This window comes from Myotis myotis, unplaced genomic scaffold (assembly GCF_014108235.1).
Source record: "Myotis myotis isolate mMyoMyo1 unplaced genomic scaffold, mMyoMyo1.p scaffold_m19_p_16, whole genome shotgun sequence".
Classification (NCBI taxonomy): domain Eukaryota; kingdom Metazoa; phylum Chordata; class Mammalia; order Chiroptera; family Vespertilionidae; genus Myotis; species Myotis myotis.
The window spans coordinates 10,411,390-10,434,870 of NW_023416320.1; the positions used below are offsets into that span (position 1 = coordinate 10,411,390).

Genomic DNA, 23,481 nt, shown 5'->3' on the forward strand with positions numbered 1-23,481 from the left:
GGTGGGTGAAGTTCAGTGAATAGAAGAGTGACCCCCAGATCAGCATTTTAACGGAAGGAGCTTACTCGAGTGGGAAGAATGGAGGCAGGGGCCTGGATAATGACGGCCCAGTGTGAGAACAGGAGGAGCTGCTCTTCCGGGCTGGGGGAAGCTCTGAGCTGGCCATTAGCTTTCTCTCGGGGTCTTTCTGCGACTCAGGGGATGGTCGGCTGAGGCTGAAGGTGTTTTCTGTGGATGTGACATAGCGAGAAGGGGACTGACTCCCTGGAGGACAGGCCACCAGCCACTGGCATCGACTACCCAACTAAAGTACACAAGCACCCTGGGTCCAGATCTGATCACATTGCCAAACAGGACAAAAAATGGTTCTCTAATTAGACCCCAGACGCCTGCACTTTGGGGTAAAAAAGAGAGCATCTAGTACTCCAAAACAGCATTTCGATGAAATGCCTAATTAACACCAGTGCCTAATAATAGCTTCGTAATACAATATAACTCCAATTTTTTAAATTGATGTTCTATTTAGAATGTGGTAGCATTAGTGCTATCAGGATTTATTTTAATCATCAATCTTTTAACATACAGGCTAGGAAAGGAAAGTAACATTCTTATTGAATGCTGAGGTGTCAGTAATTTGGAAAGATTTCCTCTAAGTCAAAAACATGTTATTAATATGTATTACATAATTATATATATTATATAATTTCCACTAGAGAACCTACACATCCTTCAGGGAGCAGAGAGTAATTTTAAACCTTGGGTATGTGATTCCATAAATAAGCAGAGGAAACACAAAAGCATGTAAATAATATGTGTCTGACACACAGTAAGCGTCCCAAATTAATACATATTGCTCTCCGGTATATACTGGCAAAATTAGCTCATATTTTGAACGTAAAACTATTTATGCTAAAATAAGCTAAGTATATTGTAGAAACTGTTAAGTCGTCAAAGTTCATTAAATCAAAGAAAAAAACTTTTTCATTTACAGAACAACATATTCAACCATGCTGTTTTTTCAGCAAGATGAAACCCTCACTCATTAGCTCCAATCACAGCTACAATACTATATTTATTAAAGAATGGGGGGGAGGGGGTGCAGAAAATACATATCTATTTTGGGAACATTCTCAGCAACCAAGGTTAAAATAATGAGGCTTCTTCTTTTTCTACTTAGTTTGAATTTATTTTTTTATTAAATTTATTGGAGTGACATTGGTTAATGAGATTATACAGGATTCAAATGTACCTTTTGATGATACAGGATCTGTATATTGCACTGTGTGCCCACCACCCATAGTCGTCATCTTTTGTCACATATATTTGGCCCCCTCTATCCCTTTACTACCCTCCATCCTGCTTCCCTCTGGCGAAGACCATATTGTTGTGTCTATGAGTTTCAGTTTTATAGCCCACAGATGAGTGAAATCATATGGTTCTTAGTTTTTTCTGACTAATTTCACTTACATTAATATTCTCAAGGTCCATCCATATTATCACAAACAGCAGTATTTCATCTTTTCTTATGGCTGAGTAGTATTTCACAGTATGTATGTACCACCTCTTCTTTATCCAATGCCCTATATGGAAACACTGGCTGTTTCCCTATCTTGGCTATGGTGAATAATGCAGCAAAGAACATAGGGGTGTGTATATCTTTGCAAATAAATGTTTTCAATTTTTTTTTTGTAGATACCCAAAGAGGGATTTCTGGATCATATGGTAACTGTATTCTTAATTTTCTAAGGAATCTCCATACTGTTTGCCATATAGTAGCTGTAACAGTTTACATTCTCACCAACAGTGAATGAGCATTCCTTTTTCTCCACAACCTCTCCAACACTTGTTATTGTCTTGTCGATTATAGCCATTCTAACCGGTCTGAGGTGGTATCTCATTGTAGTTTTGATTTGCATTTCCCTAATAGCTAGTGAGGTTGAACATATTTTCATATATCTGTCACCTATTTGTATGTCTTCTTGGGAGAGCATCTACTCCAGTCCTCTGCCCATTTTTAAATTGGGTTGTTTGGTGTTGAGTTGTATGAGTTCTTTTTTTTAAAAAATATATTTTATTGATTTTTACAGAGAGGAAGGGAGAGGGATAGAGAGTTAGAAACATCGATGAGAGAGGAACATCGATCAGCTGCCTCCTACACACCCCCTACTGGGGATGTGCCCACAACCAAGGTACATGCTGCCCTTGACCGGAATCGAACCTGGCACCCCTGAGTCCGCAGGCCGACGCTCTATCCGCTGAGCTAAACCGGTCAGGGCCGTATGAGTTCTTTATATATTTTGGATATTAACCCCGTTGGAGCTGTTGTTTACAGATAGCTTCTCCCATTCAGTTGGTTGCCTTTGTTGTTGTTGTTAATTCTCAACTGAGGATATTTTTCCATTGATACTTAGAGAGAGAGAGAGGGAGGGAGGGAGAGAGGGAGAGAGAGAGAGAGAGAGAGAGAGAGAGAGAGAGCGAGAGAGAGAGAGAGAAAGAGAGAGAAACACTGATGTGAGAAATGTCCATCTGCTGCCTTCCGTATGCTCCCCGGCTGGGATCAAACCTGCAACCCAGGTATGTTCCCTGACCAGGAATCAAACTAGCAACTTTTCAGTGCATGGAGCAACACTCAACCAACTGAGCCACTCCGGCCAGGCACATTCATCTATTTTTGCCTTTACTTCCCTTGCCTTTGGGGTCAAATTCATAAAATCTCCTCTAAGACCAAGGTCCATACATTTAGTTATGTCTTCTTCTATGTAACTTATTGTTTTAGATATATTTAGGTCTTTGATCCATTTTGAATAATTTTTGTACATGGGTACAAATTGTAATCTGGTTTCATTTTTTTGCATGTAGCTTTACAATTTTCCAGCACCTTTTATTGAAGAGGCTTTCTTTTTCCCATTGTATGTTTTTGGCCCCTTAGTCAAAAATTAGTTGCCCATATACATACGGTTTTATTTCTGGACTCTCAATTTGGTTCCATTGGTCTGTGTATCTGTTTTTCTGCCTATACCCATGCTGTTTGATTATTGTAGCTCTGTAGTATAATTTGAAGTCAAGGAGTGTGACTCCTCTGGCTTCATTCTTTTTCCTCAGGATTGCTTTGGCTATTCGAGTCTTTTGTGGTTCCATACAAATCTGATGATTTTTTATTCTATTTCTTTAAAAAATGTCATTGGGATTTTGATGGGGATTGCATTAAATCTATACATTGCTTTGGGTAATATGGACATTTTAACTATGTTGATTCTTCCAACCCATCAACGTGGAATATCTTTCCATTTCATTGTGTCTTTTTCACTCTTTTAATAATGCTTTGTAGTTTCCAGTATACTATTATAGGTTCTTCACATCCTTTGTTAACTTTATTTTTAGGTATTTTATCTTTTTGTTGCAATTGCAAAAGGAATTTCTTTTCATTTCCTTTTCTGAAATTTCATTGTTAGTATAGAAATGCAGTGAATTTTTGTACACTGATTTTGTATCCTGCCACTTTATTATATTTGTTTATTGTTTCTAATAGTGTTTTGGTGGAGTCTTTAGGGTTTCCTATATACAGAATCATGTCGACTGCAAAAAGTGAGTTACTTCTTTCTTCCCAATTTGGGTGCCTTTATTTCTTTCTCTTGCCTGATTGTTCTGGCTAGTACTTCCAAGTACTATGCTGAATAAGAGTGGTGAGAGTGGACATCCTTGTCTTGTTCTTGATTTTAGAGGAAAAGCTTTCAGTTTTTCAGTGTAGAGTATGATATTAGCTGAGTGCTTGTTAAATTGGGTATTTATTATGTTGAGGTACTTTTCTTTCATCCCTATTTGAATGTTTTAATCATAAATGGATATTGTATCTTATAAAATGCTTTTTCTGCATTTGTTAAGATCATTGACTTTTATCCTTTGTTTTGTTAATGTAGGGTGTTATACTGACCGATTTGCATACGTTGCCCCTGAATAAACTCCACTTGATTGTGATGTATTGCTTTTTAAAAAATGTCTTGCTGTATTCGATTTCCTAGTATTTTGGTTACGATTTCTGCATCTGTATTCATCAGAAATACTGGTCTACAGTTTTTTTTGTGTGTGTTATCCTTGCCTGGTTTTGATACCAGGGTTATGTTAGCCTCATACAATGTGCTAGGAAGTACTGCCTCTTCTTCAATTTTTTGGAAGATTGGTATAGGTATCCAATCTTCTTTGAATGTTCAGTATAATTTACTAATGATGCCATCTTGTCCTGGACTTTTATTTTTTATGGTTGTTTCAATTTTTCCACTGTTGATCAGTCTATTTAGATTTTCTAATTCTTCATGATTCAGTCTAGGAAGGTTATATATTTCTAGGAACTTATCCATTTCTTCTAGGTTATTGAATTTGGTGCCATACAGTCTTTCATAGTATTCTAGTATGATCTTTTTGTATTTATGATGTCTATGGTACCTTGTCTTTCATTTCTAATTTTATGCGAGTCTTTCGTCTTTTTTCCTTAGTGAGTTTAGCCAGGGGTTTGTCAATATTAATCTTTTCCAAGAACTAGCTCTTTGTTGTATTAATTTTTTGTTGTTCTCTATTTCATTTAATTTTGCTCTAATTTTTATTATTTCCTTTCTTCTTCTGATTTGGGGCCGCTTTGTCCTTCTTTTTCTAGTTCTTTAAGATGTAATGTTAGGTTGTTTACTTGAGATTTTTCTTGGTTCTTGAGACAGACCTGTAGTGATATAAACTTCCCTCTTATTACTGCTTTCACTGCATCCTAGAAGTTTTGGTATGTCATTCTCATTTGTCTCTATATCTTTTAATCTCACCTTTTCTTTCTTCTTTGATCCAGTCATTTTTTAGTAGTAGGTTGTTTAATCTCTACATATTTGTATTTTGAAAACTTATTTTTTTGCAGTTGATTTCTAATTTCAAACCATTGTGGTTAGAGAATAGGCTTGATATGATTTCAACCTCCTTGAATTTGTTGAGGCTAGTTTTGTGACCACATTCTATCCTTGAGAATGGTCTATGTGCGCTGGAGAAAAATGTAAAATTTGATGCTCTGGGGTGAAAGGCTGTGTTTCAATTATATCCATTTGGCCAAACGTGTCATTTAAGTCTATTTCTTTACTGATTTTCTGTTTGGATGAGCTATCTTGAGCTGTCAATGGAATATTTAGGTGCCTTTGTTGCTTTGCCTTCCCAGCAATGGCAACCAGCAGACCTCCATGGCCCTGGGATTAGTCGCAGAGTGAGCCCCTCGAGCTGGGAGTATTTCTTTAGTACCAGTTCTCAGGTTTGCAGACGATGTGCTCTGCAACCCGACACAAAGGGAGGGGAGCTCCGGGAGACCAAGGAAGGCACCAGGCTCCGTGGCTTTGTTTCTGTCGGGAATGTCAATTGCCAGACAACTGTGGCTGTGTCCCTGTGCTTTGTCCCTGCCCAGCTCACTGGGCTCAGCAGCAGCTTGTACTGCCCACTTCTGCAGGAATGCTCTTTCCGGCAAAGGGAGTGCCAGCCACACACAGCCCGATTTTTCCCCTCCCAACTGAGCCCCACAGTAAGCTCTGGGCTGCATCTGTGGCTCCTCTGAGTTCTCCCTTCTTGAAGAGGCTGCTTCTTAAACTCATTAAAATTAATTGAAAACTCTCTTACCTAAACATCATGATTAATCAAGGCTTACCTACACTTGAGGGTTTCGGATCCTCAAAACTTAATGTTAAATTCCATTTTTTTCTGATTGGTGGGGGATAGAAGGTGAGAAGACAGGAAAACATTTAAAACAGTTTATCTATCCTAAAATGATCTGAAGCTTCCTAAGGCTCTAAAATTAAACAATGCCCACTGTTCTTAATTTGCTAAAATGTGTGCGTATTTAAAAAACACACACATAAATATAACAACAGGAAATAAAGTCTATTTACACAAAAATCTTAGTGTGATTGTAACATTTATATTTACTATTAACAGGAGGACTTTTATTGAGACTGAGTTAGTAAGAGTGGTTAACAGGCCTTATTGAGTTAATTTGCATAAATTTTCTTTTTTTTTATTGGGGTGACACCGATTAACAAAATCATTGGGTTTCAGGTGCACAATTCCACATCATCTGTGCACTGTATTGTGTGTTTACCACCCCAAGTTAAGTCTCCTTGCATACATTTTCTAATTTAGTAAACTTGGGAGAAATCATCTTCATAGGTTTCTTGTCAGTTCATGTAGGTGGTTTTACTTTGGTGATAGCAAATTAGTCATTTGATTCCATCAAATTAGGCAAGATATTATCAATTAAAAAGGGAAAAAAAGATATGGTATTTGAGTTGATTGACTAAATCTGACTGTCCTAAACAGATTCCATAAAGATGTAGCTGAAGCATATTTATAAATTTAGTTTCATTCTTATGAACCTTCATAAAATTTTCAATACCACTATTTTAAAATCTTATAATTTATATCCAATTATACATATAATTTACTATCTGTAAGAACTCGATAGAGAGCAATATTACTCCAAGGCATTACCTAGAGTGCAAATGCCATTCCTAAAAAGAGTAGGCGCTTTTCAGGGGTAAAATACCTTCTGTGGCTGTCACTAGTGAACTTGCCAGCATTTCCCGTCTCTTGCCCGAAAAGCACACGGTAAGGTTGCATTTCCCTGCTCCCAGGAAATTAGGAGTGGCCATGACTCACTGCTGGGTGGAGCTAGTGGGAGACTTGTCAGTGCTCCTTCCCTTGCTGTGGTTGTAGAGGGGGGTGCTCCATCAGCAGCTCCTGGGGTGTGACAGGAGAGGGCGCCTGGCCAACCTGGGATGGGTATGGAGCACAAGAGAGAAATGACCTGTGTTATATTAAAACCACTGAAGTTTCAGGGTTGTTATCACCGAGTAATCTTGCCTGTCCTAATAATATATCTTCCTTCCCTGGAAAAGAGAATCCCAGTGATGATTTTTAAAAAAAGAAAAAAACATACAGAGATGAAATGTGCTGGGTGTCACAGTAAAATTTATTTGTCTTTATGACTTACACATAGTAATTAAAAACACACAAAAAACCTGTCAAGATGGCTAGATGTAGCTTTGGAAATGACTGGTCCCAGTTCAATCACGAAAATGTTTATTCAGCTTAGAATGAGTTTCTTTTTAATGGTTTTTTCTTTTTTCACTCCCCAAGGCTTGCACAGTTCAGTGCAAACTTTTTTTCTATTTTGTATCATCAGGCACATGATGTTTACCAATTCCCAGGAAATAAATGAAATCAACAAAAAGGTCCTGTGACAATTGAGCGTATTTTCACAGAAATAAATTTGATGAGCTTATTACAGTTTGACACAGTTCAGTTATCAGACCTACACATGACACATACAACAATATTAAGAAATTACATTTGTCTTAAGGATTTAAAATATTTATCGCACTTTTTCTGTGCAAGGATTCCATTGATTTCTTTGGTTTTAAACATTATAACTCTGTCTGACCTAAATATATATATTTCTATTTGTACCAAATATTAAGAATTAAAAAGTTAAAAATTTCAGGAGGTAAAAATGGAATTATTGCTTCAGTATAAAAAATGCCTGGCCCATTTAGGTACTATTGTTATTATTGCTTTGCTTCTATTGGAAAACTATCCTGGAAATCAAGGAATGTACCCCATAGCTCCCTGCTTAGAGTATAATTTGGTTGAATATTATTATCTATTAATACTTCCCTACCTTCACCAAAGCTATCCTGATCTTGTCCCTAAAAAAAAAAAAAAAAAAAAGTGAAATGCCATAAATAAATAAGTTTACCTAAGGGGATATAATAAATAGGCTACTAGATAAGAATAAAGAATGCAGTAACATAAAGCCCTTCAGTGCTGTACAATTAAACAATAGCTTTGGATTTTCAAGGTCTCTAAACCCAGCCTTCATTTTATAACAGTTTTAGTGCTGGTATGCAGCTGACAGATACAGAGAAACTACATGTCTGCTGTTTTCATCGTTTAAAAATGAAAACAGAATGGGTACAGTTGTAAACTGTGCCTTTTGGAACGTTACCTGGGTAGGTACTAATCAGTTTTTGACCATTGCCTAGTTGTAGAGCACAGGTCTTAGGAATTAAAAAGAAATCATACTATTCCTTCAATTCTTAGTGGTTTCTTGGTCTCCAGAATAGTTATAGAAATAAACAGAGAAGAAACTAGACTCAGAAGTTTTGCTGCCTTCTTTTCTTCGCATCCATGGCATCCAGAATGGGCTGCCGTTTCGCGGTGTATCTCTGGCGGAGCTCTTCGATTTCCCGCTCCATCATGGGGTCCAGGGCTTTCAACCGTGTCTGCAGTTCTTCTAAACTCAGGTTTTTTAACTGGACATAGGAAACAATGAAGATATGACTATAGTAAGATTGTCTACTAGAATATATTAAAATCTAATGAGTTTTAGCATAACTATCTCAGCAAACTCTTTACATTATCTTTGAAATATGGTTCAATAATCACAACAGGAATTCCTTCCATGAAGAATCAAGGAGCCACATCTTGCAAGAACCTCAAGGAATTTGCAACAGAGTAATAAAAAAACACTGTTTTTAAAAAAGAGCAAATGAGAAAAATAACCTGGTAAATATATCTGTTTTTAAAAAGCCAGAAAGACAAATCCACCACTACCAACAAATAGACTTTCAGGTCATGCTCCATATAAATGCACTCTAATGGCTCACACCCTGGCCAGTATGGAGTGCAAAGACGATCATGAACACTTGCAGACACCACCCATTTAGGGATTGATGCAAGATTGTGACCAAATGGAATATAAGTTAAATTAACTGTCTATCCTGCATTTTACCAAAATGCTTAAATTTTAAGCACTCTGAAAGTTAATTAAAAAAATTACTGATAATTTTATCCCAAGCATTTTTATAAAATAGGATATTTAATTTATGATTCAAAAGATCCAAAATCTGCCCTTCCTGGGTAGCTCAGCTGGGTAACCAGCTGAGGTATGCCAAGACTGCGGGTTTGATCCCTGATCAGGGCACATACAAGAATCAACCAATGAACATGAATAAGTGGAACAACAAATTGATGTTTCTCTCTCTTCTCCCTCTCCCCCTTTCTAAAATCAATAAAAATAAAAAAAGAAATATCCCCAACATGGTAAGTATCATGTAAGTTCTGACATGGGCCAATTTGAAAATGAGGTGCCTGTCAGATTTTCATTGTATATGTTATAGTTACAATAATAATATTTGACTAAATTAGTGATTTTCAACCTTTTTCATCTCATGTCACATATAAACTAATTACTAAAATTCTTCAGCACACCAAAAAATATACTTTTTGCTAATCTGATTTTAAAAATAGGTATAATTTTGATTCATTCACACTGAATGGCTATTGTTGTGTTGGCGGTGGTCTTTTTTTTATTTGCCAATCTAACGGAAAAGAGGTCAGTGCCCTGACTACGTAGGTATTGCATGTTTTAAAAATGCTTGCGGCCCACCGGTTGAAAAGTTGCTGGACTAAATGATGTAGTTTGACTGTAATGGTTTAGTTTGATCATGATGGCCTCTGGGGACAACACTAGCACATGCTTTGCTGGTTTTCTGTGGAGCAATAGGAGAGGTCTTATGTCACGTGTGTATTATGGATAAAATGTGTTCTATATCAGGATCTGTGGCATCCTAAACTTTATACATCAAAACAGTAAAAGATTATCTCCTAAGCACATCTTTTGGGGGTGTTGTCTCGGGGGTTATGAAATGCTCTGAGATAAATAACTGAACACTTTTGCTTTTATTTTATTAACATTTTTAAAAAAATGTAAACTTTTTTTTTTTTTTTTTTTTTTTTTTAAGAAACTGACTCTTAAAGCAATGGTGGCAGGCAGGTGGTTTAAAAAATCTGTTCAACCATAATGATTTACAGAATGCTATTACATACTCAACATCCTGGTAGGTTCTAATATTATAGGGAAAGCAAATGAGTTCCAAACTATTTCCTTGCTTTAGGAAACTTACAAATTAGCTGGAAGGGAAGGGGAAGATTAGCAACTATAAACATTTAGGGATTGATGCAAGATCCTATAAAATTAAACCCTATTGTGTGTGGTACAAATTACAGTGAAAGGTTCTTAACTTAAGTCCAGGAATCAACTTCTCATGTGCAAAATTCTATATGTTCACGTGTGTATTTTCCTGGGGAGAGCAACTATAATTTTTAAAGGGATACTTGGGTAGTATCTACTAGGAAAACTCTTTTTAAAAAATATTTCAAAAATTAATTTGTAGAGAAAGAGGAAGGGAGAGGGGGAGAAACATTGGCGTGAGAGCGAAACAGCCATCGGCTGCCTCCTGCATGCCCCAACTGGGGATTGAGCCTGGGCATGTGCCCTGGCCAGGAATGGAACCAGCAACCTTTCAGTGCATGGGAGGATACCCAACCAACTGAGCCACAGCAGCCAGGATCATCTGATTCTTAGATTCCCAACAAAGAGAAAAGAGTCTCGCTATAAATTCAATGGAGAGAAGGTTCTCTTTAGGGAGCAGGGACTGTGCTGGTCCCTGAACAAGAATCAGGTGAGCAGGGGCCCTGTCATGTTGAGAAGGACTAAGGACTAAGGACTACGGGCATCAGAGAACCTGGGTGGGTGGGGCCCTGAGAGCCAGGCACTGCAGGGACTGCACTTCTGGGAGCCTGGATCAACTCCGGAGTAGGAAAACGATGAGAGTAACCCAGACTTGGCCTTAAAATGATGAAACTCGCAGATTATTTTTTGTTTTAAGAAGATCACTATCTTTGGTTATTTTATGAGCCAAGCCAGACAACACTCTCACGATTTTACAGTCACATGTCAATTTTATCCCCAAACGGCATCTTCCTGCTTGATCCTCCACTGTACTCACTATGCCTGGCACTAAGGGACTCTTCGTTCCAAAAATAAAATCCATTCTCAGGTGAAAAAGAGTCTTCACCACTGGAGATGCTGAAAAGAATGAGTTACAGGCTCTGAAGTAAATTCAAAAGAGGAGTTCCAAATACGCAGGAATGGCAGTGTGCGGAAGGAAGCTCCAGGATGGAGACTGAAGTGGCCTCCCGGCTCTGGCGTGTGCGAAGTTCTGGTATGTGCAAAAGAGGCCGTTACCTTTTAGTCATCTATCACCCAAACAATGGAGCTTATTGTGTTACACTATTATATATGTTTCACATAATGCATGATATTACATGCTTTCACTAATTTTGATACAAGTATTAGTCATGCATCTGTTATGGTCAGTACTTATACTTTATCCTGTGGGGATAAAGAATAAGCCAACAGGAACCTTGAAACTTGCATACACAGGTGACAGTGAGGTGAAGGGCCAGGAATGACCACACACAGCCACGTTCCCCTGAGAGAAACATGCCAGGGTGCTGCCTACACAGATCCCATTCTACTTCGCCTCTATTTCGATTTCAGCCCATTGTGAATTTCTATACAACATTTATATTTTATACAGCACAACCACATTATACAATTTAGTATGATTCTAGAGCAGCCGTGGGCAAACTACAGCCCGCGGGCCGGATCCGGCCCGTTTGAAATGAATAAAACTAAAAAAAGAAAAAGACCGTACCCTTTTATGTAATGATGTTTACTTTGAATTTATATTGGTTCACACAAACACTCCATCCATGCTTTTGTTCCAGCCCTCCGGTCCAGTTTAAGAACCCATTGTGGCCCTCGAGTCAAAAAGTTTGCCCACCCCTCTTCTAGAGTCATGTATTATTTTATTATCAATTTTTATACACGAGTCTCATGTCTCTAATACCGATATTCTATAAAATATTTAAACTTTAGAGATTGTACACACACAACTATATTGCTAAACATCATGACAAGAAGGTTGGTAGATAAGTAGGAATACAGAATAAATGACTCAAAGGAATGGGTTACTCTAAGATTAGGAGAAATGGCATCAGACAAAGTAAACAATTATCATTACTTAACAATTTTTTGCATTAAGATATTCTTGTAAATATCTTATACTACCTTTAGAGGGGCAAACTGCCAACAGTTTATAAAAATATTACAATAATAAATTGACTTCAGGGAAAGAAGCTACTTATAAGAAAAAACTTCCTCCTCTAACAGACATATTTTTAATATGTAAACTTTGCAAAAAAAACAGGTCTTTGATGTTGGAGAATTGGTAGGGGATTGGGTGTTCCATGTATGTAAATTCATGAAGTACCTAAATCTTAGTTGTTTAAGTGATAAAACTTTTGAACAGTAAGTCTTTATAAAGCATTTAATGGAATATGTTGCCTTCTAAGGCAGAGGACACAGGACCTAAGACACCCTTTCCTTGAGGATGATTATTACTATCGATTACTAACCTGTGCCAGGTAATCATGCTCTCTTTCCTTTTTGGCTTTTTATCTTCATTTGGGGGAAACCTATCAGCTCCCTTTTATGGCCATCATTAGGTTTGTACCCTCTCTCTACTTCAAATTTGTTAATCTATTGGGACCCAGAAAACTGATTAAATAATCGTATAAGGCATTAAATTAAATAAGAACAAACAGATTCTGAGTGAAACCCGGAACCTGTTTAGGAAAGTTAGAGCATGGCTTTAGTGCTAAAGCTAGTGTTTTTGTTGATGTTGTTTTCATAATCTGACTTCAAATTCATGGCTGTGTAAGGTTGAGGCTACAGGAAATCCAACGTCCACATAAGCTACATTTATAGCTGTTTTCAGCTGGACTGCCAGAGACCTTCAGGTGACTCGTTTATCAAGTATTTATTGGTATTTTCTATGGCCCAAGAACCACCAATTCAGAGATGAATAAATCACTCTGCCTCCCACAGAGGGCTTGCAATCTAGCTGGCAAGACAGGCCCAGGAACAGCTCGTTTGCTGAAGAATGAGTAAGCTGAGATGAGAAACAGCAGAAGGCACACAAATGCCTGGCATCCTTGGATGTGTGAGGGATCCATAGGGCCAGAGGACGAGGCAGGAAGGGAGGGGGCAGATTGCTGTGGGGCTTAGGCATGTTGCTGCAAACTTTCTGTCCACAGAAAAGAAACGTTATAATTCTGAGCACAAATGGTGACATGATCATACATGAATGAGCTTTAGAAAAATATCTCCAATGGCAGGTGTAGAAAAGAGATTGCCCTGGGGAAATGGATGAAGGAAGACCCGTCAGCAGGTTAGAATTTACAGTCCAGTGAGAGTGGAGGCCGAGGCAGGAGAGTGGAAGATGGAGAAGGGAGGCGTTTGAGAGACTGAATGCAGAACCGATAGGGCTTTTGTTGACTGATCATGAAGGTTCGGAAAGAAGGAAGGGCTAAAAATGACCCCTGCTTCAAGGCTGGGTGATGGGGTAGTGTAGTTAATGAAATTGATTTTAGTCCTGTTGCTTTGAGAGAGAAGCAACGCTTCAAGGTGGATATGTCAGTTATGGATTATAATTTGGGCGTTTGGAGCTCAGGGGAGAGATTCAAGCTAAAGACATCACCAGCATTTAGGATAAAACTGAAGCCCTGTATAACGGTAAGATTTCCTGGAAAAGGTTTTCTCCCTGATCTCATGATCTGTCTATGGCATTCAACAGAAAATAATCCCCAAACCTTAGCATTTGTGGTCAGAGGCTTTTGTTAATGAAACAGAAATATCAGATTTCAAAATAACTCTAAATTGTGGTGTTAACTAGATAAAAAAGAAAAAGAAGAAAAAGTGAGGTTAACTGGCAGCATTTTTCACTCTTTATAAGGTGGGTCTGAGTTTTGACTCCTGGTTAAACCTTAATAACATATACTTACCACTTTGTTTCTGTAGCCATCAAGCCTCCCACAGCCTGGAAATGGATTGGGGAGGGAAAGGTGGCAGAAGCAGCTTTTTGATCTCTTGGAAAACAGCACTGCTCAATATGCTTTAGTAGTAAAGGGACTCATGGACCAGATAAAATTTTATGGAGACTCATAATGATAAACTGGCCCTATAACAGTGATGGCGAACCTTTTGAGCTCGGCATGTCAGCATTTTGAAAAACCCTAACTTAACTCTGGTGCCGTGTCACATATAGAAATTTTTTGATATTTGCAACCATAGTAAAATACTTATATTTTAGATATTTATTTTATATATTTAAATGCCATTTAACAAAGAAAAATCAACCAAAAAAATGAGTTCGCGTGTCACCTCTGACACGCGTGTCATAGGTTCGCCATCACTGCCCTATAATATCACATAAGCCACCATCGCCCTTCTAAAATGCTAATTCAAATTATAATAATTTCGAGGGCTAATAAGGATAGAAGGAAATGTTGAGCTTCCTGAATAAATATCCATATTGTTGTGAGAAAGTTTCCTTGACTAATATCAAGTTTCCTGAGCACCTTCATCAAAGTGGAGGGAGGCTGCTTCAAGTTGGTATGTGCGTGGAACAACTTGACTTACATTTCTTATTGCTACTTAGGAAGCCATCTTCCTACAATACATGGAACACAACGCAGCTGTATTACCACAGCTCTAAGCCAGGTGTCTGATTCCAAAATAAATGTGAGAGCTTAGAATTTGGTGAGTCGAGTCAGTGAAGAGAAGGTATTAGAGCATTTACACCTTGTGGTTTTTACTGTAAATGAACAAATGTACAAAAATGAATAACTCATCTGGAAAAGGATTTTATGTTTTAGGCTAATTTTATTTAATACAATTTTGTACTAAATTTAATGACAAAATAGAACTTGCACAATGAACAATGGCCTAATATTGTGAAAAAATTTGTGAAACAATCTTAACAAACACTAGGGACACGCAACTTGATTAATAAATGAGCTGACATGCAGTGACAGGAAGAACTTCTTAACAATAAAAATTAGATGGCATAATAATTAGATGTTCATAAGTTAAATGAAAGAGTTAGGAGTACTTTCAATAGAAGTCAATATTTTGCTTGAAAACTGGCTTTGGATTATGACTAACAGCTTGAATAAACAGCTCATTTTGTTAATGATAGCCCTGGATTATCACACTTCATCCAGAAAGTAAAATTACAAATCAATACCTAAAATATTATATTTCTCAATATCCCTTAAAAATCCAAGTAAAAGATATGCATGTTAATAACTTACTGGCTCTTGCATAAAAAAGCAACACAACTAATTCAATGACATAAAAAGTTAAGATGTGAAATAAGATTAAATCAAACCACTGATAATTCTGACAATTTAAACTTTTAATAAGTAGAATTATTTCTGAACTTTGTGAATATTGAAAGGCTGCTTATTACTGATCAGGAAGAGCTGTCAGTAAAACCAGGGCTTTCTGTATCCTACCCATTATAAAACCTAAACTATCACAGCAAATGATAAGAAGGAACCACTTTCTCAAATCATTTCATTTTAAGAGCTCTAGGGTAAAGCACTTAGATTTTTATATTATTTTCTTTTGTCAAAAATAGTCCCAATTATATGAGGGAAATTTTAAAAAGTTGTAATCTCAAAAATAGCACAAACAGTTATTAAATGCATAAATGTGACAACATTTCAAGACCTAGTATAATCAGTCTGTCAAAATAAATGAGACACCACCACAATGTAGCAAATGGTCTTAGATGTTAACGTTAACACAGTTAGTCAAATAGTCAATCAAGGAAATCCCGTACAAGGTTTGCTGTGTTTACTGGGAAAACAAACTCTTCTTAGCAACTGTTTAAATAAACCTCACAGATGCTACAGACCTTATTAGTGGCCTATGATTGAAAAAATGTGGATTGCTAATACTGTACCCTGACTCATCTATTTTCCCATCTGCTAGCAATTCCAACAATATGAAGTATCAACAGAATGGCTAACAACAATAATTTTCTATGGCAATTTTGATGCTGAACTGCCTATAGCACTTTGTAAAATTTACCAGTGCATGCCTCAGACTGTTTCGAGTTGTATGTGGCCTGGAGCGACATACTTCTTTTTCCCCTAGTATTCCGATTTAGCTCTTTTTTCACTGGGCTGAACAGAATCTGGTTTGGTTTTACAAAGTACCGTCCATGGAGGCCGCCACGCTCATTTTACTAACAATGAGAGTGGGAAATGCAACAAAGTACTAGCAAAATTCCATCCAGGTCCGCTGATTAGTTTAGATGTATATAAACAGGTAAGGGGCCTTCTGCCAAAAAGACTGAGCAGCAGGAATAGTAGGCAGTAAAGTAAGAAAATAAATATAACATCAATATGTGAAGGCATTTCCTGATTTCACTTCTGCACTGAGAAGAATGCACTGAGGAGCTCTCAAGTCAGCGAACCTCCCATGACGCCTGCTTAAGAGAACCTGACACATACAGCATGTACTTACAAAAGGGTGGCAATTTCTGATACTTACATCCTATCTAATAAAGAGGGAATATGCTAATTGACCCTTAGGCTGTCGCAAAGATGGCAGCGCCCACAGCCAATAAGGAGGAAATACGCTAATTGACTGTCCCGTCCTCAAAGGTGGCAGAGCCCACAGCCAATAAGGAGGGAATATGCTAATTGACTGCCCCACCCTCAAAGACGGCAGTGCCCACAGCCACAAGATGGCGGCACCCAGTCCCCTCAGCCCTGCCTGGGGGCTGGCCGGAGTTCCCCAGTCCCCTCAGTACTCCCAGCTCCCCAGGGCCAGCCCGAGGTGCAGGGAAGCCTTGGGTGGCAGCTGCCCAGCCACCCAGGGCCTCCTGAGGTTCAGGTAACCAGGCCTGGCCAAGGCTGGCTCTGCCGGCAGTGGCAGCAGCAGAGATGTGATGGGGCGTCGCCTTCCCCTCGCCTCCCGCCCCTGAGGGCTCCTGGACTGTGAGAGGGGGTAGGCAGGGCTGAGGGACCCCTCCTCCAGTGCATGAATTTTCATGCACTGGGCCTCTAGTTATATAATAAAGGCTGCACTCTTTATAAAATGTGCTCTTACAAGTGGTGTTAATGTTGTCTACTGGCACAGCCTTCCTCCCAAAATAGACACTATTTCCCTATCTGGATAGAGGATTCCATATAGATCTGTTCTGAGCTGAGTGGCCCTATCTTCTGACTGAATTACTGTAACTATTTTGGGATTATAACTGGAAACTGCCACAAAGCATCTATTTTGTTTGTTTAACCTTAGAGCATCTACAGTAAATTTAAGACATTTAGATTCTACTTGCATTCCCAAAGAAAAGGGAGAAAAGCATTTCTTGTAGCTATTAATGGAAGAGAAAGGGAAAGTACTAACAATGGATCATTTACACTATGTCACACACTGTCCTAGGTCCTGTGCTTTCTCACAAGATCCTAGCATCATGAAACCTTATGGGGCAGACATTACCAACCCCACTTTATAGGTGAGGACACTCAGAGAGACCAAGTGACCTAGCCTTGGCCACACAGCTGGAGGTGTCTGGGCAGGCCCTCACAGACAACCTCAGTTTCACTAACATGAGTTTGGATTGGAGCCCACTGGGAGCTGTTTCTTAGGTCTCCCAAGAAGTACAAAAGCATTTCAAAATCCAATTATCACATAAAAGTTTTTAACATTTTCTTTTAATAGATTAAAAACAGGGAAACCCTGCTTTAAACACTTCCACCATGATGGACTCACACAGGGACACTCAGTTCTACAGCAATGATGTGTGATAACACATGCGAAGCGCTAACAAGCAGGGCCGCTGACCCAGCTTCGGTGTCCAGGGTTTTTGCTGTGGGTTAGCCACACAGGCATGCAACACATGTGTGCCTTTCCTCAGCTACTCGGACACCAGCCCCCTTCTCCAAGAGCAAAAGCAGGTGTTTGCCTAAATCAGGATAAACATAGCTTCTCAAACTGGCACGGCATAGCTAACGTCCTCAAGTACACAAAACAACCTCAGAGGCCATCCTCCTTCCAGGAGCTGGCCAAGGCCAGTGCCGAAAAAGGCCTTCATCTTGAACAACCCAGGTAACTGCTAAGTTACCCTTTCTTTTCACTCTCCCTTCTCTCATTTCAATTCCTCGGTTGTCACTTCCCTGCTCAAGTACAGTATTTCTTTCTTTGCCTTGAAATCCTATACTTCCTATCTACTCACGTACTTTATTCCATCATTCTTTCCTCTCTTCTCTCAAACTCTCCATCAAATCTAAATATGCTTAATCTCTCCTATAAAAGAAAAAAAAGCAAAAGAAAAGAAAAAGAATCCCACCCTTCCTCCCAGGTTGTACCTACCAAAGTATTTTACTTATAAGATATTAACGTTTTAGCTATAACTGGCCTCATGAAATAAGTATCTATGTTTATTAAGTATTTTTCTATTTAATCAGCTCTCGAGCAAAATAAACACATTTCTACATAGTGCTTTGAAATAGATGCCAATAAAAAGAGACATGCCGTGACAAACCCAAGACATGTCCCCTTGGCATACAGGCGAGACTTTGCTGTGTCCAGCGGACTGCCCCACACTGGCCTGCTGTTGGGCCTAGGCCAGCAGATGGGCTACAAGCCGATGCATTACCGCAGTTACCTTGTCCTGGAGACTCTAGCCACCATGTAAAAAAGGACTGGTGACATTTTCATTGCATTCCTCAATGGCAGTTGAACACTTATCCCCCTTTTATGCTTTTCAGTTTCTAGTAAGCAGTTTTGCCTGCTAGAACTATCAGGAAAAAGTCAATTCATGCATAGCACTACTACATTATAAACAGCTCTAAAATGCTAAGCCCAGAACATCAAAATCTGAGAAACCTGAAACCAACTAGTAATTAAATCTTTCCAGCTGAATTAAGGGGCAATGGAGAAGTTCTATTAATTTTGACTGATGTCTTATCTCAGTGACTCTGATGAACACTTTGTTTGAATATTTTTGATAAGGCCATAATCGAGAGATGAACAAATTCAGTGATTAGCTTTACAAACTTCATTTCTTTACAATTAACTACAGCAGGTCCTTGAGTAACATTTCATTCAGTGTCATTTGTATAATATTGATGAGGAGAAAACAATGGATTCCTGGCCACGGCCACTGTCTGTGTGGAGTTTGAAGGTTCTCCCCATGTCTGTGGGTTTTCTCCGGGGACTCCAGTTTCCCCCCACATCCCAAAGATGTGCACGTGTGCCCACACTGTTGCGGTCCGAGTGAGTGGGTTGGGTGTGTTTGCGAGTGGCCCTGGGCTGGAAGGGTGCCTTGTCCCAGGTTGGTGCCCCGCCACCGCGCCCTGAGCTACAGGAATAGATTCTGGCCGCCCATGACCCTGAAGTGGAATAAGCAAGCTGGAAAAGAATTCTCTTACTTGTTTTTTTTTTCTTGTTTTTATTAATCAATTTATTAATCTTTCTTTTCTTTTTTTGGTTGATTCTCACTCAAGGATATTTTTCTATTGATTTTTAGGGAGAGTGGAAGAGACAGGGAAAGATAGAAACATTCATGTGAGAGAAACACATTCATTGATTGCCTTCTGCATGAGCCCTGACCATGGCTGGGGCTGGGGAGGCACCTGCAACCAAGGTATGTGCCCTTGATGGGAATAGAATCTGGGACCTTTTGGTCTGCAGGCTGACACTCTATCCACCGATCCAAACCGGCTAGGGCTTATTAATCTTTCTTAAATGTATGTAGCAACATTAATTTCAATGTTTAATATTAGAAGTGTTTTGGGTCTTTATTTAGAAGTTTGGTGATGTTTTTATGACAAGAATTATGCTGTAGGAACTTAAATCTTATTATGTAGCTTTGCTATTGGTGAACTAAAGTGAAGACTTACTGTATATGATTAGTTATGGAAGATCATAAACACTAAAAACAAGTCCTCCAAATAATCTGTAACTAGCTTATTGGGCAGTCAAATCTCTGTGCAACTATTAATGAACTTAAAATAGTTTCATTTTTTTTCCAATCACACTTTTTCAGCTGTGCTATGCCAAATTTCCATGACATGTCCCTGAAGGAATCTGGGGCCAATCTCCCTGATTTCTCATCACTTTTAGAAGTCCAGACCAATGAAAAACTTCAACCTCATATTAAATACAGCTCTCGTCCCGCACAGACACCGAGAGACCTGCAGTGGGAAGGGATAACGATGTAGCCAGCACCTTCTCCCTCTCTTTTCAAGGTCCACTCCTCTGTGTTGGGAGCTGGGAAGGAGACAGGGGTCTTCTGGTGTAAAGGGCTACCTGTCAGTGGGGGGATGTCTCCCTGGTCTGGTTCTGGGTTGGCTGATACTGGCGGTTGTACACAGAAGGGGTGTGTGCGGGGTTTTTCTGAAATGGTGGCTGGTACTATCCGGTGCCCGCCCTCCTGGAGAGCGGCAGAGTGTGGGTGGGGTACTGTCTCTCTGGCCTGGAAGCCCTGCTGGCAGCCTTATGATGTCTGACCTCCAATGTCAGAGCCACAGAGATGGCAGAGGTGGTTCTGCACACTCTCCAGGGCCACCAGGACCAAGGAAGGGGAGAAGTCCCCTCGTCTCCTCTCGCCTAGCACGCTGGGCCTACACCAGGTCCTTCGTTGCCCTGCAGGCCTCGGCTCTATCTACAGCAGTCTCCTGTCTACAGAGCTCTTTGGGGAGAAGCCGAAATCTTCTATGCCACAATTAGATGACTATGGTAAATGAATGTTCCATAAAAACTTTTTTAAAGTCCAAGAATGGCAGCAAATTAAATTTTTAAAAATTGGTTTTGGTGTCAACTAATTTAATAGAGAACAAGACATCAATGATCTTTATCTGTAACTACCTTGTAAAATGAGCGTATTCCCAAACGTTCCCAGCATTTTTTAGTGCTGAGCTGGACACGCTGCTCCCTCTCTCAGGGGCACTAAGACTTTTGGCTTGGCCTTGCCCGGAGCCCAACACCTGCTTTCTGAGTGGGTTCGCTGCCAGTGTGGGCATGGAACAGAGGCAGCGAGCTGGGACTGGGCCCGTGACAGAGGGGCTAATCTCACTTTGCATCTACTGGGAAGCCAGGAGATTGTGGTCACCAGTGGAAACGTAGGGATCAGAATTTGAGCTCTGGTTTTAATAATATACATTAATATGAAGTAGTCTGTTAGTAAACCTTTACATTTTATTTTTCAGGATGAAATTTCAGCTAAGCCTTAAAAAAAAAAAATCCAATTTTAATAAGATTAAAAAGAAAAATGCATCTTTAATTACTGACTAAATGAAAGACATACTGTTGGTTTACCTCCTGTGGAAAAGTAACAAAAAAGCTATGTGGCTGTTAAATTCAATGGGCTGGTGAGGAACTTTTCATAAGATGGTGTTAGCAAGTAACCAGCATAGGCTGCTATTCAGAGTAGCTATCCACTGATAATTACCCTAAAATTATTTTGTAATAACATATAATATCATGTACCTCCCAATCCTGAGTAAATGACCTAACAGACCTTTGGCTAGTATCTAATACCAATACATGCTAGAATTCTCCAAAGCATTCTTAAACAAGAATATTGCGAGTGAAATTTCCTTTGCCTTATTAGAGTAAAGGTGCAATATTGCAAAGGATAAAGTGATTTTGAAAAATATTGCACGCAAAGAAATTACCTTCAAATGGACTCAGAGTGCAAGCGGGTCCCTATAGCACTGCCCATTTCTGGGTTCCCATGGCACCCACCCTACCTTCAGTCAGGACCACCCATTGGAACCAACCCCTTCCTGCTGTCCTTCTTTCAACCAAAGTGCACGATCTTGTAACTGTCAGGTCCACCCCCAGCTCTGCGGCCACCAACCCACACTCTCTTCTGATCGCCCAGGCCTGGGCCCTGCTTCCTGCTCCCAGGCGTGCTCTCTGCCTCGTCTCACTCATGCACACTATAAGGTCTGCTAAGTAGATCACCTTCCCTCTCACAGCCCACTGGATAGTCAGGACAGCCAGGTGTGCTGGGCCATGCTTCAAAAGAAGGGAGAGAAGACAAATACAGAAATTGTGTTTTCCACTGGCTTCTCATGAGGGCAGATTTCCTAGGTGGTTTTGTGAGGTTACAGCAGTGGGCGTTTCCCCATCCTCTGGCAAATCTCTGCTCTGAGTGCTATTAAAAAACACACTACTGAGAAACTAAGATGGCGGCATAGATAAACACCGGGAAATTGCTGCCTCCCACAACAATTGAAAAATCTTCTAGGAACACAAAATGGACATCATCCAGAACTACAGGAAGGCTGGCTGAGTGTAAATTCTACAACTAGAAGGAAAGAAAAGCACACTGAGAGCCAGAGGAGCTGCGGAAGTAAAGTGCAGAGGTACGGGGGGGGGGGGGGGGGCCTTGCGCGCGCGGAAAGGGGCTGGCACCTGAGGACGCGGCTGTCTTTTTGAATCAGGAGGGAGTCACAAGCTCCCGACGGCTCTGAACTCCGGTTCCGGGAAGTCTCTGGGGACCCAGGACTCATACGAGGAGAAACTGGACTGTCTGGCAGTGGGCGAACTTGAGGGCGGCTTTCCCTCAGAGGTGCTTGCAGCCGTTACCGGGACACTGAGACGCGTGACTCCTTAGGGCAGGGCTAAGGATCCGCCATAGCTCCTTGCTCCGCCCTTTGATTCCTTGAGACCCCGCCCCACCCAGGCTGTGGCAGAGGCTTTTGCATATGAATGCCCTGGCCCTTTGCAACCTGATAATTACCTAACTGCAGCCTGGCCAGACAGAACCAGAACTTCCAAGAGAAGGCCCAAGGCCCCACAGCGGCTTGCATTGCTTCACAGCTGAGCCTCATCAGGGCACCTCCAAACTCCAAAAAAGGAAGGGGAATCTGCAGTCCTCTTCGTAGCTCCTGCTGTGTAACCGCAGGCAGAGGCTAAATTAGCACCTCCTTAGATCCAAGAGCCAGTGTACCCAGTGGTCAGAGGGGGACCATCCAGATTACAACTCCTCAGATCCATAAGGGACACACTCAGGGTGCAGACTCAGTGAGCACCAAAACCCCACTGAAGCAAGTCTTGCCCTAGAAGGGTGTCTCCAGCACAGAAGTTCTCCCACTGCAGACACAGCTGATTCTCACAGCCAATTGGCCTGGAGGTCAATTCCTCCCAGTGATCCTACAACAACCAAGGCATAACTACAATAAGACTGTGCACAAAGCCCACAAGGGGGTGCACCAAGAGTGTCCACCTCAGGTAACTGGGGAGGCTGAGACACTGAGCCCTACAGGACACCTAGCATACAAAGCCACTCTATCAACACAGGGAAGCAGCCAAAATGCGGAGACAAAGAAACAGGTCACAAATGGCAGAAATGGAGGAAAGCAAACGACTGGATATAGAGTTCAAGGCCACGTTTATAAGGTTTTTCAAGAATTTTATGGAAACCGCTGATAAATTTAGTGAGTCCCTCAATAAGTATAGTGAGACCCTGGAGGACATGAAAAAGGACCAACTAGAAATTAAGCATACACTGACTGAAATAAAGAATAATTTACAGAGATCCAACAGCAGACAACAGGATCCCAAGAATCAAGTCAAAGATTTGAAATACAAAGAAACAAAAAATACCCAACCGAAAAAGAAAAAAAAAAGAGATTCCAAAAATATGAAGATAGTGTAAGGAGCCTCTGGGACAACTTCAAGCGTACCAA

General features: G+C 40.1%; 1 protein-coding gene across 2 annotated transcripts in view; it reads right to left on the reverse strand.

The window, feature by feature from the left end:
* Positions 1–6,959: 6,959 nt before the first annotated feature.
* Positions 6,960–23,481, reverse strand: part of STK3 (serine/threonine kinase 3) — a 226,744-nt gene continuing 210,222 nt past the window's right edge. For both annotated transcript variants that reach the window (XM_036337848.1, XM_036337845.1), the window contains one exon: positions 6,960–8,324. In XM_036337848.1, the coding sequence (XP_036193741.1) occupies positions 8,166–8,324 (159 nt within the window). In that variant the 3' untranslated portion in view covers positions 6,960–8,165. The remainder of the gene's footprint in view (positions 8,325–23,481) is intronic.